Source organism: Lithobates pipiens, unplaced genomic scaffold (assembly GCF_037356315.1).
Source record: "Lithobates pipiens isolate NorthernLeopardFrog02 unplaced genomic scaffold, aLitPip1_a1.2 Scaffold_18, whole genome shotgun sequence".
In the NCBI taxonomy this organism is placed as follows: Eukaryota; Metazoa; Chordata; class Amphibia; order Anura; family Ranidae; genus Lithobates; species Lithobates pipiens.
In genome coordinates this window covers 119,290,037-119,311,676 of record NW_027507758.1, presented here as the reverse complement: position 1 = coordinate 119,311,676, position 21,640 = coordinate 119,290,037, and the positions used below count along the sequence as shown (strand labels likewise).

General features: G+C 43.0%; 1 protein-coding gene across 1 annotated transcript in view; it reads left to right on the top strand.

Annotated features, from left to right (window-relative positions):
• FANCL (FA complementation group L) overlaps nucleotides 1–21,640 on the top strand; it is a 188,751-nt gene that overhangs the window by 162,336 nt on the left and 4,775 nt on the right. Inside the window, exon 12 of the mRNA XM_077486052.1 lies at nucleotides 18,389–18,505. Within this exon, the coding sequence (XP_077342178.1) occupies nucleotides 18,389–18,505 (117 nt within the window). The remainder of the gene's footprint in view (nucleotides 1–18,388; nucleotides 18,506–21,640) is intronic.

Sequence of the window (21,640 nt, the reverse complement as noted above, 5' to 3'; positions counted from 1 at the left end):
GGATGCCACAACCTTTGGTGGAAATGAAAATTATCAACCTACAGAGGGCTGAATTCAAAAGACACCTCGAAAAGCAAAGTGAAAAAATTATACAGCAGACTAGTCCATTTTGCTAAAATTTCATTGCAATATTTTAAAATGGTACTCGGTAGTTTGTATGGCCCCACGTACTTGTATACATGCCTGACAACGTCAGGGCATGCTTCTAATGAGACGACGGATGGTGTCCTGGGGTATTTCCTACCGTATCTAGACCAGAGAATTACTGAGATCCTGAACAGACTGAGGTGAACCTGGTGGCGTCAGATGGACCGACACATAATGTCACAGATTTGTTCTATTGGATTTAGGTTAGTTGAGTTTGCAGGCCATCCAATGGTATCAATCCCTTCATCTTCCAGGAACTGGCAGCAGACTCTCGTCACATGAGGCTGGGCATTGTCGTGCACAAGGAGGAACCCAGGACCCACTGCACCAGAGTAGGGTCTGACAGTGGGTCCAAGGATTTTATCCCGATATCTAATGGCAGTCAGGATGCCATTGTCTAACCTGTTGAAGCCTGTGCATCCCTCCATGGATATGCCTCCCCAGACCATCACTGACCCACCACCAAACCGGTCATGCTGAATGATGTTACAGGCAACCTAACATTCTCCATGACTTCTCCAGACCCTTTCACGTCTGTCACATGTGCTCAGGGTAAACCTGTTCTCATCTGTGAAAAGCACAGGATGCCAGTGGCGGACCTGTCAATTCTGGTGTTCAATGGCAATCAAGCTCCGCAGTGCCGGGCAGTGAGCACAGGACCCACTAGAGTATGTCGGGCTCTCAGGCCACCCTCAAGAAGTCTGTTTCTGATTGTTTGGTCAAAGACAATAACACCAGTGGCTTGCTGGAGGTCTTTTTGAAGGGCTCTGGCAGTGCTCATCTTGTTCCTCCTTGGAGTACAGTGAACTCATTGCCATGTTCAAGAAACAAGTTTGAGATGATTTGAGCTTTGTGACATGGTGCATTATCCTGCTGGGAGTAGCCATTAGAAGTTGATTGTAGTCATAAAGGGGTGGACATGGTCAGCAACAATATACTCAGGTAGGCTGTGGCATTTAAACGATGCTCAATTGGTATTAAGGGGCCCAAAGTGTGCCAAGAAAATATCCCCCACACCATTACATCACCACCCTGAACCGTTGATACAAGTCAGGATGAGTCCATGCTTTCCTGTTTATGCCAAATTCTGACCCTACCATATGAATGTTGCAGCTGAAATTGAGACTCCTCAGACCAGGAAATGTTTTTCCAATCTTTAAAGGTCCAATTATGGTTAGTCAAATTATAATCTCAGTTTCCTGTTCGTAGCTGACAGGAGTGGCACACGGTGTGGTCCTCTGCTGCTGTTTTGATGTGTTGTGCGTTTAGAGCTGGTATTCTGCATACCTTGGTTGTAACGATTGGTTATCTGAGTTACTGTCTTTTGATCATCTCAAACCAGTCTGCCCATGCTCTAACATCACGAGGCATTTTTGTGCACAAAACCGCCGCTCACTACATATTTTCTATTTTTCGGACCATTCTCTGTAAACCCTAGAGATGGTTATCTGTGAAAATCCCAGTAGATCAGCAGCTTTTGAAATACTCAAACCAGCCCATCTGGCACCAACAACCATGCCACGTTCAAAGTCATTTAAATCCCCTTTCTTCTCCATTCTGATGCTCGGTTTGAACTTTAGCAAGTCATTTCACCACGTCTAAATGTCTAAATACATTGAGTTGCATCCCTGTGATTGGCTGTTTAGCAATTTGTGTTACCAAGCAATTGAACAGGTGTACCTAATAAAGTGGCCGGTGAGTGTATAAGCTGTATATTGCTTTAGTCCGTTATGATGCGAGTGAAAACATATGAAATCCTTCTTATACCATCATATGCTTGATATGAGTGCTTACTATGTGAAAAAAAAAATCAAACCCAATCCTTCTTGTATTTCATAATACAATCGCCTTCCATTTGTTACTAATTTTCCCAACATCTAAAGCAACCTTGTGTGTCCCTTCACCTAATATTGAAAACCCACTCACCAAATCCACTCAACAAACCCACTTGCCAAACATTTTCCCTTTCTGTTTTAGGAAAGGTGAATAGTGTTTCTGAAGCCTCCATGCCTATATTTATTTAAATCTTTAATGAGCATCTGCTCCACCTTTCTTAGCACTCTTCTAGGTCAGGAGCTGTTTTACCTGCCAAAGTATTTGCATTTATGTCCATCCAGTCTTAGGCCTGATTCACATCTATGCATTTTTAGTGCTTTTTGCATTTTGCAGATTTGCACTACAGTCCATTTAACATGGTTTCCTATGGAACACGTTCTGTAGTGCAAAATGCAAAAAAAGCATGAGATTTTTTATTTTATTTTTTTATTTAAATGCACGCAATTGGAATGGACATATATAGTGCTTACAATTACTCTTACTACTCCGGGATTTTCAAAAAATCCCCCATTAGTACCCCCCACACAAAACACTAAACAGTTACTAAACTTGTGACATTTCTTACTGTTTAGGAGATATGACTGATTTATTTTAAGGAAGTCCACTCTGCGATTCAAAAAATGCATCATCTTTTCTGGCAGGGAGGATCTCTTAGAACAGTGATTGTATCATATTCTCTTCTCTCTCTAAATTGTAATCAGACTACATTTCCCATGAATCCTTAGGATGGGAGTGAATGTGGGAGGTACACTAGGCTTGTACATGTAATTGTGAACTCGCCCACCTCAACATAAATCACACCCCTCATTCTGCAACCATACATAACACACGGTATGATAGGTTACAGCCTTATAAATGCAAATCATTTTAATATAAATGCATATTAATATAATATTTAATGAATTTAATAAATTTAAGTTAAATTAATACATTTAATATAAATGCAAACCAGTGCAGCTTATCAGTGTCCATAAGTGCTGCATATCAGGGACCACCAGAACCAAATGTCAGGGACTACCATGTCAAGGACCACCAGTGCCGCATGTCAGGAACCACCAGTCAGGGACCACCAGAACCAAATGTCAGGGACCACCAGTGCCGCATGTCAGGGACTACCAAGTCAAGGACCACCAGTCAGGGACCACCATGTCAGGGGCCACCAGTGCCGCATGTCAGGGACCACCATGTTGGGGGCCACCAGTGCCGAATGTCAGGGACCACCTGTGCCTCCTGTCATGGATCACCATGTCAGGGACCATCTGTGCCTCCTGTCAGGGACCACCATGTCAATGACCACCTGTCAGAGACCACCAGTGCCGAATGGCAGGGACCTCCAGTACCGCTTTTTAGGGACCACCATGTTGGGGACCACCAGTGCTGCTTGTCAGGGATCACCATGTCACGGACCACCAGTGGCACTGGTCAGGGACCACCAGTGTAAAGCTGGAATTATTATCAGAAATCACTTGTATGACACAGTGGGGATCTCCCGCTGTGTCGGGTATTGTATGTGAGAACACTGATCGCTGATGCCCCGCCTCCCGCTGTTCTGATTGACAGAGCACTGTTCCTATACAGGCTGGAGGCGGAACATCAGCGATCAGTGTTCTCATATACAATACCTGACAGTGGGAGGTCCCCAATGTGTCATTCAAGTAATTACTGATGATAATACCTGCTCTGCATGGAGATAGCAGGTGGGTGGTGACAAGGGGGCGGTGCGGCGGGCATGGAGTGGACAGGCAGTGACTGGCAGGAGCAGAGGAGGAGGAGAGAGGAAAAGGAAGACGCCTCCTTCATGTGCTGCACAGACCAGGGGGCTGGGAGACCCCTTCCGCCACTACGGCTTTCAGAGAACTACAGGGGGGCGTGTCAGACCGCTGGCTGAGCTTAGGAGAGGGATAGAAGTCAGCGGTCTTACAAAGAGGGAGTCAGTGGGCAATAACGTTTTTTTAGCAAATTCAGCAGCCTACCACAGAGGAACTACAGAGCTCAGAAGAAAATGGATGGCAAAGTTGGTGATGGTAAGAGATCAGCAATAAGGACACGGGGAAAAAAAAAATTGGCGGGAGTTCTGCTTTAACACTTTTATATGCAAAAAATTATGGATGGTAGTTTATTTTATTGTTTGGAGTACTTTTGGAATTTGCTTGGTTAGAAGGAGCCTGAATGTCAGCTACTTAAAAAAAAAAAAAAAAAACAGATCAGTAGACATCTGCCATCATTCGGTTACTGTTCCACAACACGTACAATCCCAAATCACGTTGAGACCGTGTAAGCTGATAAACCCCTTCTAACTCATCTGCTCCCTAATTTTTCCCATTAGGAAATTTCTACACACTTGTCAATATGTGGTGTCCGCTCTGATTCTGATTATACTGCAGTTCTCCTAAAAATCTTAATGTATAAATCAATATTGTGAAATCTCAATGTAAATAACCAAGCAAAAGTAATTGTTTTCGGCCACCACAATAAGATGTTCTGATTGGCTTCTTGCTGTGTCCATCAATACTTGTGCAGTTGAACCCCCTTCATGGAAAACAAAATTCACGTCTCTTGGAGCCCTACAATACTAGACATCATGGGGTCAATTCACCAGCTTACAGGGATCATCTTAAATGTTCGGTATTTTATCACAAGATCATTTTCTCATAAAAATTTCAAATTTACATATATACTGTATAGCTGCACAATATTTGTACATATATTATATATACAGAGGGGAAAATAGTTATTTAACCCCCTGCAGATTTTGTAAGTTCGCCCACTTACAAAGAAATGAAGGGTCTATAATTTGTATCATAGGTGTATTTTAAACGCTAGAGACATATCAACCAAAAATTCAGAAAAAAACACAATACAAATGTTATAAATTGAGTTGCATTTGAGTGAGTAAAATAAGTATTTGATCCCCAAGCAAAGCATGACTTAGTACTTGGTGGAGGAACCCTTGTTGGCAAGCACAGAGGTAAGACATTTCTTGTAGTTAGTTACCAGATTTGCACACATCTCAGGTGGGATTTTGGTTTACTCTTTACAGATCTTCTCTAAAGGTTTCTTGGCTGTCCCTTGGCAACTCAAAGTTTTAGCTTCCTCCATACATTTTCTATAGGATTAAGGTCTGCAGACTGGCTAGATCATTCAATGACCTTTATGTTTTTTTCTTAAGCCACTCCTTTGTTGCCCTGGCAGTATGTTTTGGGTCATTGTCATGCTGGAAGACCTACCCACGACCCATCTTCGGTGTTCTGGCTGAGGAAAGAAGGTTCTCATCCAAGATTTTACAATTCATTGCCCCATCCATTGGCCGACTCAATGCGACAGTCGGCCTGTACCTTTAGCAGACAAACAGGCCCAAAGCTTGACTGTAAGGACGGTGTTCTTCATGGAAACAGTATACTCCGATGGCAGTGGCCTCTTTCAGCAGGATAATGCACCCTGCCACACTGCAAAAATGCTTCAAGAATGGTTTAAAGAATGCGTTTATGGTGTGGAGTTGGCCTTCAAATTTTCCAATTGATCATCTGTGGGATGTGCTGGAAAAACATTTCCCAATGTATAAAAAAAAAGTTTTTTTATTTTATTTTACGTTTTAAACTTGTTTTATCTATGTAATATGTATCAATGTTCACCCCCAAGCCTGGGTTCCCATCCACCTGCAAGTCCTGGCACTCAAAGGCTGACAAATAATTGGACAAGCATTCTTTTGTATGACAATGTGCTTTCCAGTAGGGAATTGTTTGTTAATCTTTACAAACAGCTAGCATGCTCGCAGAAAACTTGCATCTCAGAAGCTGGTGTGCAGGATGTGGTATCCTAGGTATACAACCTGGAGTTTTGCTCCCTGCCCGTGCCTTGGTTTCTCACCTCCAGTGGTGTTCCTCTGTCACCACACAGATTAGCAGTAATTCACCAAGCCCTCTCATTTTTTTCTGGATCAAGGTGTCAAAGCCCCGGTTCTTGTGGCAGAATGGTTCAAGGGGTTTTACTCTTAATATCATTTGTCTCATTCTCGGGTTCAAAGCTATAAATGTTTTCATTTGAATACAGAAATTCTGCATAGAATCTACCAAATCTACTGATGGATCTTTTCACCAGGGAGACTTTCTGGCTTATGTGGAATCTTGCCCATATTTCCCCATCTTTTCAGCACATAAGAGATTCCTAACACTTTGCTGTGGAACCCTCACATGCTGCCATTTTGTGGTCCTACCTGTCAGCCTTTCATATGTACCTCGAGTATTCACCAAGGTGATATCCCCAGTTGGTTGGAACAGAATGCTAGAAAAGGACTCGCAGCAGCTTTCCTGCGCCACTCTGCATGAGAATTAAACCACTCCACTAATGTGATGTACCCCGCTACGCTCTTCATGTAATGTGCCCCAGGTAATTATATATGAGTTCACATGGGATGGACGAGAGAGGAGGGCTGGCAGGGAACCATTGGCCAGAAGAGGACTCGCATCACCTTACCTGCTCCACTCTGCATGAGAACTAAACCACTGCTGCCCCCTTGTTAATTTGCCTCCTATGTAATGTGCCCTGTTGACTCCCCCATATGTAATGTGCCCTGCTGACTCCCCCCTATGTGATGTGCCTTGCTGACTCCCCTCTATGTAATGTGCCCTGCTGGCCCCCTGTGATCTGCACTGTACAGTAATTTGGTAACCGGTCATGGGCTGCAATAAAATTAAATGGTGCAGAATTTCGAATTTTTGATTTTGAATAGCATAATGAACGTTTTCCTCCTGCAGTTTCTGATTGCTGGGGGAAGGAAGAGGAGGAGAAGCCGGCTTTCAGTGGTTGCAAAAGGAAAATGGAGGGGATCAGGTCCTGTATGTGTCACCCTCACCAACCCTCCTGTCCAAGTTTAGAACAGAATGCGACAGGGAGGTCGCACGAGCCCCCTGGAGCATGGGGGTGGGGTTGCAATTGCAACCCTGATGCAGCACCAGTGGTTGGGGGTGGGTGGTTATAGACACGTCCCAACTATGGGGTTTTACTGCCCCCCAAACCACAAATTAAATGAGCCATTACTGTCTGAGCCCCCTATAAGGCTGGTTTCACACTGACCGCTTAGCTGCTCTTAGCCATAGACTTCTATTATATCTTGCAAGTGTGGTGCACTTTCTGCAAGGGCACCAAACCAGCAGTATATAATACTCTATATGGCTCTGTGCAGCCAACCCCCAGGAAAGCCACAGGTGTACTGCGCCACATCTGTGGATCAATGTGATAGCAACCTAATAGTTGTTAACCATTTGATAGATGCTAATATGCCCATCGCAAAAATGCAGTGTATGTGTGTTTTAATACACTGACCTTCTTTTCCTCTTCCAGCTTCTGCTGGCATTGCGCTCCATCTCCAATCTGCTAAAAAGGTCCCAGGCAAAGCGCACTGGGTATCACTCCCCCCCCCCCCCCCAGGGACAGGAGCCATTGCTACAAAGGAAACATCAGCTTATGCGGCTTCTGCCCTCCCCATGGCCACCGGCTTAATGCGCTCTGATGCTCTGGGAGGGCGGGTCAGCAAGCCATGATCAATGGGTTGCCGATCCCGGCATTCACTTTCCTGGTTTAATGTCGAGGGCCACATTAGAGGGTTCTGAAGGGCATAGGTTGAGAGCCTCTGGTCTATACCTTTCCTCTCCTGAAACGTATCTGCTTTTTAGAATGGAGGGTATTCCAGTAATCCTCATTGCTCTAGACTGGCCCAGGAAGATGTAGTACGCCAACCTGGTAAGTCTCCTAACAGATACTCTGTGTTCTCTACCAGATCATCAGAATTTTCTGCCCCAAGGACCAATTTGCCACCCTGGTTCAGGGGCCCTGGCTTTAATGGTATGGCTGTTAAAGGCCAGGTTTTGAGGGATATCGGTGTCTCTGGATCTATGATTAGTACAATGCTAAAAGCTAGTAATTCTACTTTTACCGGGTCTGTCATCAGATGTGGCATACTAAAAACAAAAATCAGGTGCACAGACCAGAGGCCAAGTGAAAAGTCAAAAAGAAAAATTAAATGTAGCTGTGGCCGCTGCTGTCCAAAGCTCATAGACACATGAGGACAGAAGATATAATCAAAGGGGTGAACAGCGCTGATCAGCAGCCATAAATAGGACCCTCAGAGGCAAAGTAAAAACTTTATTATTGTAAAAAAATAATGAAATGTTCAACAAGGTATACAGAAGTCAATTGATGGTCATGCAGAGACTTGGATTAAAAAAACTGACAGTATCTGGAGCCGCATGGGTGACACAGGTGCTTAGGGAAACCCAGCACAAAGCCGGTGGACTAAACACACGGGGCCCCCTCCAGGACCATAAGGCCAGGGGTCCGATGAAGTGAGAATCAAACTACAGGCGCAGGAACTGTTGGGGCCAGTATACAGAGGCCGCTCGCACTGTGTATGAAGCCTGGAAGTGATGTCACAGCCTGGCGGAAGTCAGCCAAGGGAATCCGAAGATTATGGGCAATTCTTGCTGCTGGGGCCAATTAGGAACTGCCAATGCCAAGGGAGCAAAGAGAGTCACACATCGCCGACTGGAGACACTACATGTTTCGGGGACACACCCCTTCTTCAGGTTATTCTGATTAGTCATCTGAGTGTGAAGATTAAATAGGGAAAATGACCCGGAAGTATAAGTGTGGGAGGGTGAGGGGCTAGCAGGCCCTGTCATCCATACGGCCCCACCCACCAGAGTGGATAGTAACGATATCCAGCGCACAATACTTTATCAACAATTGAATGTCTTAAAAATGTACTGTTGAAAAGTAATAATATTAATAATAATCAAAAATAAAACTGAAAACAACAATAATAATAATCCTAATAATACACATACATAAAAGGGCCGCCTCATCAGTGCAGCCCATCAGTGCCCACCAGTGCAGCCTCATCAGCGCACATCAGTGAAGGAGAAAAAAATACTTATTTACTGACAAACTAAAAAAAAATAGTATTAAAAAAAAAAAAAAAAAAAAAAAAAACAGCAGTGATTAAATGCCACCAAAAGAAAGCTCTTTTGTGAAGAAAATTATTAAAAATGTATTTGGGTACACTGCTGCGTGACCACACAATTGTCATTTAAAATGTGACAGCGCTGAAAGCTGAAAATTGGCCCGGGCAGGAAGGGGGTGAAAGTGCCCTGTATTGAAGTGGTTAAAGGGACAGAGGACCATTAACAACTATGGTGGGATACCTGATGCATGACCTACCGATAACAAAAGCGCTTTTTTACTTCTTTTTCATCTGGTAAATGCAGTATGTATACACGAAGGAGAAAACAATCATTCTATCACAAAGCACGGTTATATTTTTTGAACTAATTTATGCACATGGCACATTTTATTCACGTGGAAGTGTGTGCAATTATTTATTAATAGACATATCAGAATTATGAGAGCATGGTCTTTATTTTATTTAGGATAATTTGTTTATGTATCTGGGACTGTATATGTCTAATTGACGGCAGCTTTCCTTGTTTGTCCCATTAACACTGCAACACAGCCTAAAACTATGCTGCAGCGTTCTGCGAAAGATTGCAGACACACATTTCATCGCAGTGCACGGTACAGAACTGCATGGCACTGATGTATTGCTCTGCTGTACAGTGCCATGAATGAAGTGTACACTTTGTACACTTTAAATGAAGTTTGAACAAAAAGGAAGCTGTGTGATGTGCTGAATAGTGCACCACACTGCCCCCTACTGCATTCGGGAAGGGACAGCTGCCAGAGAGGTAAAGCGTTCCAGCAGCTGTCCGCACTGGTGTGAATTTGCCGTAAAAAATATCAAATCCTCCTGTAGCTGGCCGTTTAACTCAAAGGTTAAAGACTTCATATGTCCCTCAGTGGCCTGCAAGAAAATCATTTTACAGTGAGTACAAAAATCTATTTATTGTAAGCTTTTATTGTAAGCTGTAAAGTGCAGGCTGCTTTTAAAAAATAAAATAAAAATACACTGACCCTTTAACAGCTAATAATAAAACCATAAGCAGGAAATTAAAACGGTACACCAAATGAAAAATGTATGTCTTTAAAAACTGTGAAAATGATTTAGGTAAGCAAATTAGATTTGTGATTAAGATAACCCAAACGTTACTAGATTTGATCTGGGCATCCAGATTTTGGTGGACGGTGGTTTTAGGAAATACTGGTTTGCGATTAAAGTTTTGAGCCAGTGGAAGAGACCTGAAAAGTCAGTGCATACTGTAGGTAGCGGACTTGCTAATAATGATATGCCAATATCACTGATGACATATTGCGGTGAATATAAAAAAAAATGTACTCCTACATTGTCATTGTAGGCTTGCATTACAGCCTGTAGAAAATCAGTTGAGTATATTCTTTGTCATATTATATGCAAGTTTTACCACTTGCTAACCAGGCCTTTTCTGGAACGTTTTGTTTACAAGTTCAAATTTGTATTGTTTGCTAGAAAATTACTTGGAACCCCTAAACATCATATTTTTTTTATTTTTTTTTAGCAGAGACCCTAGAGAATAAAACAGCGATCATTGCAATATTTTATGTCACACCATATTTGTAGTTACTCCAATTTTTAGGTATAATGTGAAAGATGATGTTACGCCAAGTAAATACCATATTTATCAGCGTATAACACGCACCACAAGTTTAGGAGGGAAGTTTAACAAAAAAAAAACTTACATTTAAATGCCCATCAGTACAGCCTTATCAGTGTCCATCTGCAGCCTTGTCCATCATTGCACTCTTGTCAGTGTCATTTGCAGCCTTGTCAGGTTTTTTTTTTTTGCAGCTTTTCCTTTTAATAATGGCGCCGCTGAGATACAGAGCCGGATGTCCTGTGTATCTCGGCGACGCTCGGTAGTTCTCGGTGGCTTTCGGCCGTTCTTGGAAGATATCGGCTCTTCTCGGCGGCCGAAAGCCACCGAGAAGAGCCGAAACGGCTCACAACGGAGGGGGATCTGCATATAATACGCACCCGTGATTTCCCCCTGATTTTAAGGGGAAAAAGGTGCGTTTTATATGCCGATCAATACGATAGATACCCAACGTGTCATGCTTTACGTTTGTAGAATGGCAACAGAAGGTACTTAAAAATCTCCATAGGCGATGCTTTCACATTTTTTACAAGTTACCTGTTTAGAGTTACAGATGAGGTCTTGCACTAGAATTATTGCTGTCGCTCATAACGATCGTGGTAATACCTCCCATGTGTGTTTTGAACAATGTTTACATATGCAGGTGTGACATACCTATGTGTTGGTTTTTGCACATGAGCACAGACGGATGGGACGCTTTTAAAAAAAAAAAGTCATATTTATTTTACTTTTTATTCTTACACTGTCCCTTATGCTTAGAAATAAGCATGACGTCCTCCTCATTGAGGGATCTGGGGTCAAAAAGACCCCAGAGCTCTCATTTACCTTTTAAAAGCAAAAGATATATTTTTTTTCTACTTTGAACCACTTCAGCCCCGGAAGGATTTACCCCCTTCCTGACCAGAGCACTTTTTGCGATATGGCACTGCGTCGTTTTAACTTACAATTGAGTGGTTTTCCCACACACATAGCTTTCTTTTGGTGGTATTTGATCACATCTGCAGTTTTTATTTTGCACTATAAACAAAAAAAGTGAACATTTTGAGAAAAAAAGCTATATTTTTTTACTTTTTGCTTAATAAATATCCCCAAAAAATGTATAAAAAACAAATTTGTTTCTCAGTTTAGGCCGATATATATTCTTCTACATATTTTGTTAAAAAAAAAAAAAAAATCGCAGTAAGCGTATATTGATTGGTTTGTGCAAAAGTTATAGGGTCTACAAAATAGGGGATAGATTTATGCCATTTTTATTATTCATTTTTTTATTAGTAATGGCGGCGATCAGCGATTTTTATCGTGACTGCGACATTATGGTGGACACTTTTGAAACTATTTTGGGACCATTGTCATTTATAAAAATGCACTGATTACTGTGTAAAAGACACTGCTAAGGAAGGAGTTAAACACTAGGGGGTGATCAAGGAGTTAAGTGTGCCCTAGGGAGTGATTCTAACTGTGGGGGGGGGGTGGGCTACCTACAACATGACAGAGATAACTGTTCCCAATGACAGGGAGCAGTAGATCTGTCATGTTGCTAGGCAGAACAGGGAAATGCCTTGTTTTGCATCTCCCCGCTCTGCCACTCTTTGACACGATTGCTGGCCCCCAGTGGACATTGAGTCCACAGGCACGAAGTATGCAGCAGGCATGCACGTGCCCACCATGCCACGATTTTAAGAAGATGTACCTGTACACCCATTTGCCCAACCGTGCCATTGTGCCAACGTACATTGTTGTGTGCTGGTCGGCATGTAGTTAAAGGAAAATAAAAAAATATTTTATATGCCGGAGACCTAGAAGTGCCGTCAGAGGTCACTCCGGTCCTTCAAGGGCATAGAGCCAAGTGGGGGCCATCTTGCCCTCACTTGACTTTCTGCCCAGCAAAGGGCTGCATCGGATTGCTTGCGGACCTTACTGACAGCTCCAATAAACCCGGAAACGACTAGGTAAGTAATAATGTATTTTTACTATGGGTCGGTCAGCAGGTGGTTAATAAATTAACTGTAGAATCAGCCAGGAGATTAATTTCCAAACAGCAAAACTGCATTATTTACTTATACACATATTAGGAATATGAGGATTCAAGAGTCATTTTGCACCTCCTGGCCCTTTATTGGCACCAAACAAAGCTGTACAGAACGAATGTTGACTCCTGTTATGGTTTCATGAGCATTTCATATTTTGTACATTACACTGTGTTTTCCTCATACGGCAACAAGCAGATTTAAATTCAATTTATAAATAAAGCTTCCTGGATTTTATACAGCATTACAACAAGTTATTAGATGATTTTTTTTGCATTGTGAATCCAGCGTAGAAAACTGCTGTGCTTTGTGCAAAGACCGTTTTCGATTCCACTGTGTCTAACGTAAAAGCTCTTCTTTCTCTCATGTTTCTTCATATCAGGATCAGCATGGATAGAAAATGTTTTCCTGTATATAGAAAAGTAATCTTTTATGCTGTCCTGCTATGCCTTGCATCCCATCAAGTCATGGTGGGGAAAGATGGGCTAAAAAGTCATGTAAACCTGCCACTAAATGTCATCCCACTTTTTGCCCATAAAGAAAACGGAAACCATGTTCTATTTATTCCTTCGAGCCCTTTCACATAGGCGGACCGATCGGGCCTTCCAGTCTCCTATATGGTGTCCATGGACATGTCTGTTGACACCTGCTGACAACTGATCTGATCCTGTCCGCTAAAAACAGATGGATGGGGGATCGGATCGGATTGCAGTTGGGTGTAAACTGACGGGTTGGCCCGTTTACATCCGACCACCCATACAGAAGTGCAGGCTTGTCTGTGTCTGCTCTGCATAAGCGGAGCAAACGGAGCAGCCATCCACCTTCTCAATGGGCAACATCGGATAGATTCCTTGCTCAGACTTCGTCGGAGCCCAGTCAGTATGGAAGGGGTCTTAGACAAAAGGCAAACATTCTTGGCTGTCCATTGATACCCACTGAGCAGACAGACTCCAACAGAACCTGCCCCATGTGTAAGGGGCTCTACATGTGCTTAGTGGACTAAATCTGGCTATGCATACAGTATAATAATCTTCATTGGACCAGCATATAGCAACATGAACGGATATCAAAACATCAATATTAGAAAATGTAGCTCCAGACAGCATGAGGAGAGGGGCTTTATGTTGCTTTTATCAAGGAATCTATAGAAGTTTTAGATTGCACCATGGACAAAAAAGTAATTTTTTGATAGTATGGTGCCAAAAACTATTTGAAAATGGCGTTTGTTCAAATGTCCCTAACCTCCTAACCACTCTTAGTCCTTAATCGCTTAAGGACAGAGCTTCGTTTTAGATTTGGTGGTTACAAGTTAAAAAAATGTTTTTTTGATAGAAAATTACTTAGAACCCCCAAACATTATATATTTTTTCTAACACCCTAGAAAATAAAATGACGGTTGTTGCAATACTTTCACACATCGTATTTGTGCAGCGGTCTTGCAAGCTCACTTTTTTGGGGGAAAAAATACACTTTTTTGAATTAAAAAGTAAGACGGCAGTTAAGTTAGCCCAATTATTCTTTATATTGTGAAAGATAATGTTACGCCGAGTAAATTGATACCCAACACGTCGCACTTTAAATTTGCACCTGCTCGTATAATGGCAACAAACTTTTACCCTTAAAAACCTCCATAGGCGATGTTTAAAAAATTATACAGGTTGCATGTTTTGAGGTACAGAGCTAGAATACAGGACTAGAATTATTGCTCTTGCTCTAACGATCGTGGTGATACCTCACGTGTGGTTTGAACACTGTTTTCATATGCGGGCGCTGCTCACGTATGCGTTCACTTATGCACACAAGCTCGGTGGGACGGGGCACGTTAATTTTTATTTTATTTTTCTTAATTTAATTTTTATTTTTACAATTAAATCGTCTCACTTTTATCCCTATTACAAGGATATTAAACATACCTTGTAATAGAAAAAAAGCATGACAGGACCTCTTAAATATGAGATCCAAAAGACCTCAGATCTCATATTTACACTAAAATGCAATAAAAAAATTAAAAAAGTTGTTGGGAAAAAAAATGTCCCTTTTGGGAGCTATGGGCGGAAGCTTCTGCCCTGCAATGGTGTGGAGCCGGGCGGGGGCCATCTTCCTCTCAGTCAGCACCATACCACAGGCAGAGAAGGATCCGATTTCCCTTTCGCCACTACTGATGGCTCCGATAAGCGATGGAGGAAACCGGAGCGCGGCGGGAGGGAGGCCCCTCTCCCGCCACCGATGAAAGTGATCTTGCGGTGAATCCGCTGCGGAGACCACTTTTATCTGAAAGCGGACTGCCCGCTGAAGAAGAGAATACCAGGGTTATGGCAGCTAGTTGCTGCTATAATGATATTCCTCTTCAAACAGCCGATGTATAATGGCGGCAGGTGGTCGGCAAATAGTTAAAGCTGAACTACACTGCATCTGAGCACCACACACCAAAAATGCTATTTAATTCATTGTTAATATTCAAAGCAAACTCCCCCATTCATCTATGTTCTCCATGCTTTATTTTGCTGAGAAATCACTTTGAAAAACAACCCCTAGCATCTCTGGCCATGGCCATCTTGAGTAAGGGCAGATGATTCATGTAGCACTTCCTGGAATCCATCTGCCCTTAGCTCAGGCAGGATGGTGTTCCCCTCCACCCCTCCCGAAGACTCTTGGGATGTATCACACAGGCGGATCACACATGCGCCTCCGTAAAGTGGCTCAGCTGGAGATCTCTATGCTGATCCCTGCTGAGCAGGCGGATGACAGGTCCGTGTCCGCTCTCCTATATGGTGCAAGTGGATGGAAACGGACCACCTGTTGCCATCCGATCTGCTGGACGGATGGGGAATAGGACCATCATCCGTCTGTTTTTGGCAGACAGGATCAGATCGGATGGCAGCACTCCATCGAAGAGACTGCAGGGTCCAAACAGGTCTGCCTAAAAAACTGGCAGGCAGGCCTGATCGGATCGCTTGTGTGAAAGAGACCAAATGTTTTCTTTTTTTGTCAAAGCTTGATTGAACAAGCACCAGATTTTGCACTCTCCAGTTTTAGTAAATTAACCCCTTTATGTAAAGTCTTGCATTATTGTAAGTTCTCTCAGCTGAAGACCAGCAAATTCTGGAATACAATTCAAGTAACACGCTGTACTTCTTAATCTCTCAAACAAGAGAAATATTGATTTCAAATACATGACGACTTCATTTATAGAGAAAATGATACCCGGAAATTGGGATAACATTGATCAAGCTCTTCATAGAGCAATACAGTGTATGCTTCTGGATCAGCATTGTCGATGACTAAAAATGCATATTGGCAGGAAGCTTTTATATCATTATGAGAGGGGGAGGGGGGGGGGGGCTGGTTACCTGTTCCCCTCGGTATGCGCCGCTGACTGTAGCGGCGCATGCGCACAAGGGGATTTTCTGCCTGAAAATCCAGCAGTGGCCGGCCGGCCGGAATGAAATCTCCCGCGCGCATGCGCGGGAGTGACGATATCGCGGCTCCGGCCACTCACAGCGCCGGAGCCGCGATACCCGGAAGAAACGCAGAGGGAGCATGTCAGCTCCCTCGGCGTGGATTGGGCCAGAAGTCGGGGCCTCGTTCTAAGGTAAGTATTTCATAATGAGCTAGTATGCGGTGCATACTAGCTCATTATGCCTTTTGCTTTGCAGGTTAAAAAAAAATGTGCGGGTTTACTACCGCTTTAACATTCTTATATTCCATTTGTTATTTCATTTGTAATAAAAAAAAAAATCCATTATAAAAAGCAAGTTTAGTTTATTTACTGAACAACCTGTACTATTATTTTTAATTATAATACTTTTATATACACTGCATGTCACCTTCCCAGTGTAACAAAACAATTTTTGATTGGTAAAGATATTCCACACTGAAAGTTTTTCGATTTTTCTGAAATCCAGAATTTCCATTTTTTTTTTTTTTTCTCATGGCTTTAAACTTTTCCAGAATTTTGACATCTCTACTCTCCAATACAGGTGCTCTTATTTACCTTCTCCACCCTCTGAACCCTGCCTCCATACATTGCGTCTCATTGGCCAATCAGTAGGCCCAAAAGAGATCACATGGAGATGGGACTGTTGAGCCTTTAGAAAGTGAAAACATACAAAGGAATTGTGGATTTTTCTGCTGTCCTATATGGCGAGGGCAATTGCCATTAGTAGTGACACATTATGTGACTACAGCTTCTTTGCTTAGCATGGACAAAATACAGGTTGGCTTTCATTTGGAGCAGGGGTCTCCAAACTTTTTACGCTGAGGGCCACATTGTATATTTTACAGATATTCGAGGGCCAAAAAAAAAGGTTTTATAAATGTATCCTCAGCCATGGAATAGAGTAGAAGTTCAAAAAAGGCTGCCATCAACGGGGCTGGATGGTGAACCTGTATCCTTCACCCACACCTAAATGCCAGAGCCTTGTGCACCAGGGCTAAACGTTAAGTGTGCATGAGGCCTTACCTCCGTGTTCCTGTCAGAGCCTCCTTGCCCATTTGTGTCCCCGGCAGATTCTCTCCACACAATTGGATGCTCATAAGACTTTCTGTACACGCTTGTGTCCCCATTAGCACCCACCTTGCACAATTCTGTTCCCATCACAACCACCCCCCACACATTTATGTCCCCATCAGAACTCCTGCCACAGGCTTGTGTCCCCTCAGAGCCACCTCCCCACACCCATTAAAACCCTCCACACTTGTGTCCCCCATCAGCGCCCCCTCCACACTTGTGTCCCCTATCAGAGTCCCCCCTTCACACTTTTGTTGCCCATCACAGACCCCCTACACACTTGTGTCCCCCATCAGAGCCCCCTACATTTGAGCCCCCTTTCAGTGTCCCACAATGTTTTGCCCCCCCCCTTCTATACTTGTGTCCCCAGCACATTCCTTTCCCCATCACTGCTATTTCCTGGTAGATCAGCGTGTTCATTACCTCCTTACTGCTTCTCTGAAGGGCTGGCATTAGAGCAGACCTACTGCACTTCCCGGGTTCCACCCCACTTCTACACAGACATGCTGTTACACAGCAAAATATTACACTGAATCTAATTGCGGGGGGAGGAGCTGGGAGGTGCAGCAGGTCTGCACTGAAATAACAGGCTTTGTTGGCTTTCTCGAGTCTCGGGACTTGACCCCTTCAATACCTGTCAGAAGGCAGAGCAAGCCCCGCAACTCGAGCAGAGTCCGTTCCCGCAGTGAGTCTGATGACTGCAGTTGTGGGCCAGACAAAATGTCCTAGCAGGCCATACTTTGGAGACCCCTGATTTAGAGTGATTGTAAAGGTCAAACTTAAAAAAAAAAAAAATGTTATACTTGCACAGAGCAGCCCAAGTCCTCTTCTTGGGTACCCCGCCAGCTCCTGGTTCATCCCCCTCACTGAGTGTCCCTTTCATTAAAGCCCAACTCCAGGCAAAAAAAAGGGATGGATTGCAGTGGGGCTGTGCCTGCAATCCAAGGGGTAAGTTTTGTTCAGGGGAGAGGAGAAATCCTTATATTTGATCTTCCGCTCCCCTGGAAAATGGCACTCCAACACCATCCATTGGTGGACTGTTCCTGGTGTCTATGAAGCCTGCTCTGAGCTTGATGACATCAGGACTCAAGACTGCTGGAGCATGGGGATGCAGGAGCTACAGGGACCAGTATTGTGTGGGGAGGATCGGGTAAGTATATCCCCCCTAGACAAAAATGAGCAATAACCCATGTGGGGACAGCTCCACTGCAGGGGGAAAGGCTTCTTGGCCCAGATTGCAGCTTTAAACAGCTTTTTTTTTTATTTCTTTCTTCTTCTTCCTTTAGGACTTTAGTATGGAATGTGGAATATGCTATGCGTACAGATTGGACTCTGCCATTCCAGACCAGGTGTGTGATGATCCACACTGCGGGCAGCCCTTTCACCAAGCCTGTCTATACGAGGTAAGCATTTGGTATTGCTTAGACTAGATCTCTGTAGCTGGAACTAATCAGGGTGATGATACTTCATAAAAGAAAAGATGCCGTGTATTAATTGTCTGTCTATCCAGGAACCATCATTGAACTGAACAACTTAAGCACAGCTTGATGTACCAAACAGGAAAAGAAAAATGTACTTACCCCCCTTTCCTATTGCTCATAGCATATACTCATCAGGATATGTGACATATTGGCACATCCTGACAAGTGTAATCAGCATCTTTCTGGGAATATGCACTTAAGGCACGCAGTCTAGCTCTGAGATTGGGCTGTTATAAACATCTGCAGATTGTGGAACGTTTCCAACAAGCCATTAACAGTGGTGACCACTGTCATTAAACATACAGATCACATGAGAAAGCCAGGCAGCACAGTGGCTAAGTGGTTAGCACTCTTGTCTTATTATGCTGGCTTTTTTTTTTGGATATCTGATAAGTTTGTTTCTCTAATGCCTGCAAAGGCATCTTTTATACACTTTATCATGCTTCTACATGCCAATTGGGGTGTAGAGCTTGTGTCTAGATTGTTAGGTTTACTGTCTATTTCCCATTACCACCTGTGGGCAAAAACAAATGAAAATGGTGTATGCATTTTGTAAAATGTCTTGCAGCATATGTACACTCTGCATACAATATTTGCAGTTTAAATGTTCTGCTCCTGTTCAAACATCATTGTTCTCATAAGCGAATAGGGGAGCACTGAGTGGTACAATGTCAAAATCATCCAGACACAGTGGTCACTGTTCATATGAAGGAAGAGCTTGGTGAGAGTGATGAATGCTCATCAGAGTACAGTGTTCAAGAGGAATTCTAACATAATTGAAATGCTGCTGATTGGATTGTTGCATTGTTACTAAACAAAGATGCCTAATCATATGCAAGGCTGTCGTTTATCTGGGAAATCCCACTTAGCATATGTGTTACATAGGTAGCAATGATTAGACCTTTAGTAATAGCTGTATTATTAAAGAATGAAGTGTTTGGGTAAATTACTGTAATCTTATTGGATAAACGTTTTCTAAGGTTCGTACCTCTGTGTTTAAAACTATCGTCTCTTCGGCAGTCTGACCTACCCCCTGCTTAGTCAGAACTACACCTGAGCAAGGAATGTGAGTGGTGCTGTTTGCAAAGCTGTAGCACTGAAATAGTGGGGTTGGGTATGTGGTGTCAGCAGAGATAAATGAACGCCCACATGTGCAACCCGGCCAATCAACATGGCTAAAGATTGGGAACCCAGAGCAAGAGCAGTGGAAGATGTTAGCAGCCAAGGAGGGTGCCCTGGGACTTCATCATTGGAGTGGCGGTGTGTGTATAGTTCCGCTATAAAGCACAACTCCAGCCAAAATATTGTTGTTTTAGATCAAGTGAAGAGTTGTCCATTCTCAAAAATCTAAAACAACTGCCCTTAGTGTGAAAATGTATCTTGTGAACAGCAGCACTCAAAATTGCCCAATGCCAGTGCACTAAATACATATACCACTTATTTGATGTGCCATCCGTTTTTAAAGCAATACAAAGCAAAAATTTGATATAGGGCCCTTTTGCATGGACAGCCTGATCGACCCAATTGGATCCTCTATTCTCCTCTATGGAACACATGGTGTCAATGAACATGTGACACCCGCTGACAGACGAGCTGATCCAGTCTGCTTAAAACAGATGGGGGACCGTATCTCAGTCAGGGTGTCTGTTTACATCCACCCGCTTATTGAGTCTGTGTCCGCTCTGCATAAGTGGAAAGGACACGGACCAGCCATCCGCCTACTTAGCAGGGATCAGCGGACAGATTCCCTGCTGAGCAGGTGGACTGCAACAGAACCCACCCTATGTGTAAGAGGCCACAAACCTGAATTAAGTGTCTGCGATCAAACAAAATTTAAACGCGTATAAATCTGTGATCAAGTCCATCAATCAAATTGTGGTTAAAAGAAATTATTATCTTCATGCTCTCCCACACAAGTTCCACCACCACTGTTAAACTCGGCCTCTTACCGCTAATGTAGACCTCCAAATTATAGGTAGGTCTAGAGTCACTTAATCAGAGGGATACTGCAGAATTAAACGCAGTCATATAGTGCTATGAGAATTGTGCTTTCCTTGCTGGACCTGTTATGAGGTGAGACAAGGAGATGACTGAATGACAGTTCTGCTGACGTTCTCGGCTACCTAATGCATGGTTGTTGCAGTATCCCTCTGGTGTGGATTCTGCAACTTTTAGCCCTTGTACACAGTTGGACATTCCGACAACAAAATCCGGATTTTGTCCGATACACACGGTCGGACAACGTTTTCGGAAAATCGATTGTTCGTAACACGATGACCTAATTTCGTTATGACTGGACTACGTTCAGTTCAGGCTAGTAGCCAATAGCTTTGGTCTCGTAATTTGATCTGAGCATGCGTGGCACTTTGTCCGATCGGAATTCTCTACAAATGATCGGACAAAGTCCGATCGGATCATGTTGTCGGAAAATTTTATAGCCCAGCTCTAAAACTTTGTCGATCGGATATTCTGACGGAAACAGTCCGATGGAGTCCACACACGGTCGGATTATCCGACAACATGGTCCGACCATGTGTACAAGGGCTTAGACATACCTTTCATTTTGGAAGTCTAAATTAGCAGTAAGAGGCAGAGTTTAACAGTGACAGTAGAACTTGTGTGGGAGAGCATGAAGATAATTGGTTTTTAAGCACAATTTGGTTGATGGACTAGATCACGGATTTTTATTTATGCTTAAATTAAATTTTGCTTGATTACAAATAATTAATTTATGTTTATCTTTATCATTTTTGCTTTGTATTGCTTTAAACAGACGGCGCTGCATATAAGTGGCACTTATGAGAGTGGTTAATTGCATCTGTTGGGGTTTTATTTTTGTCTGTTCCCATGTTTGGGATTTTTTTTTTTTACTACCTAACAAGATAGATCTCCTTATAAGGCAGTGATATAATTTCACTAAAGCAGAATATGTGCTCTATTTTCCTTCATGTGTGTTGTCAATTATTTTGCGTAAAGTGTTACTAAACCCACGACAGTAAAATCAGTCTGTATATGCAGTAAAGCATGCTTGTTATACTCACTGTGGAAGCAAAGGGG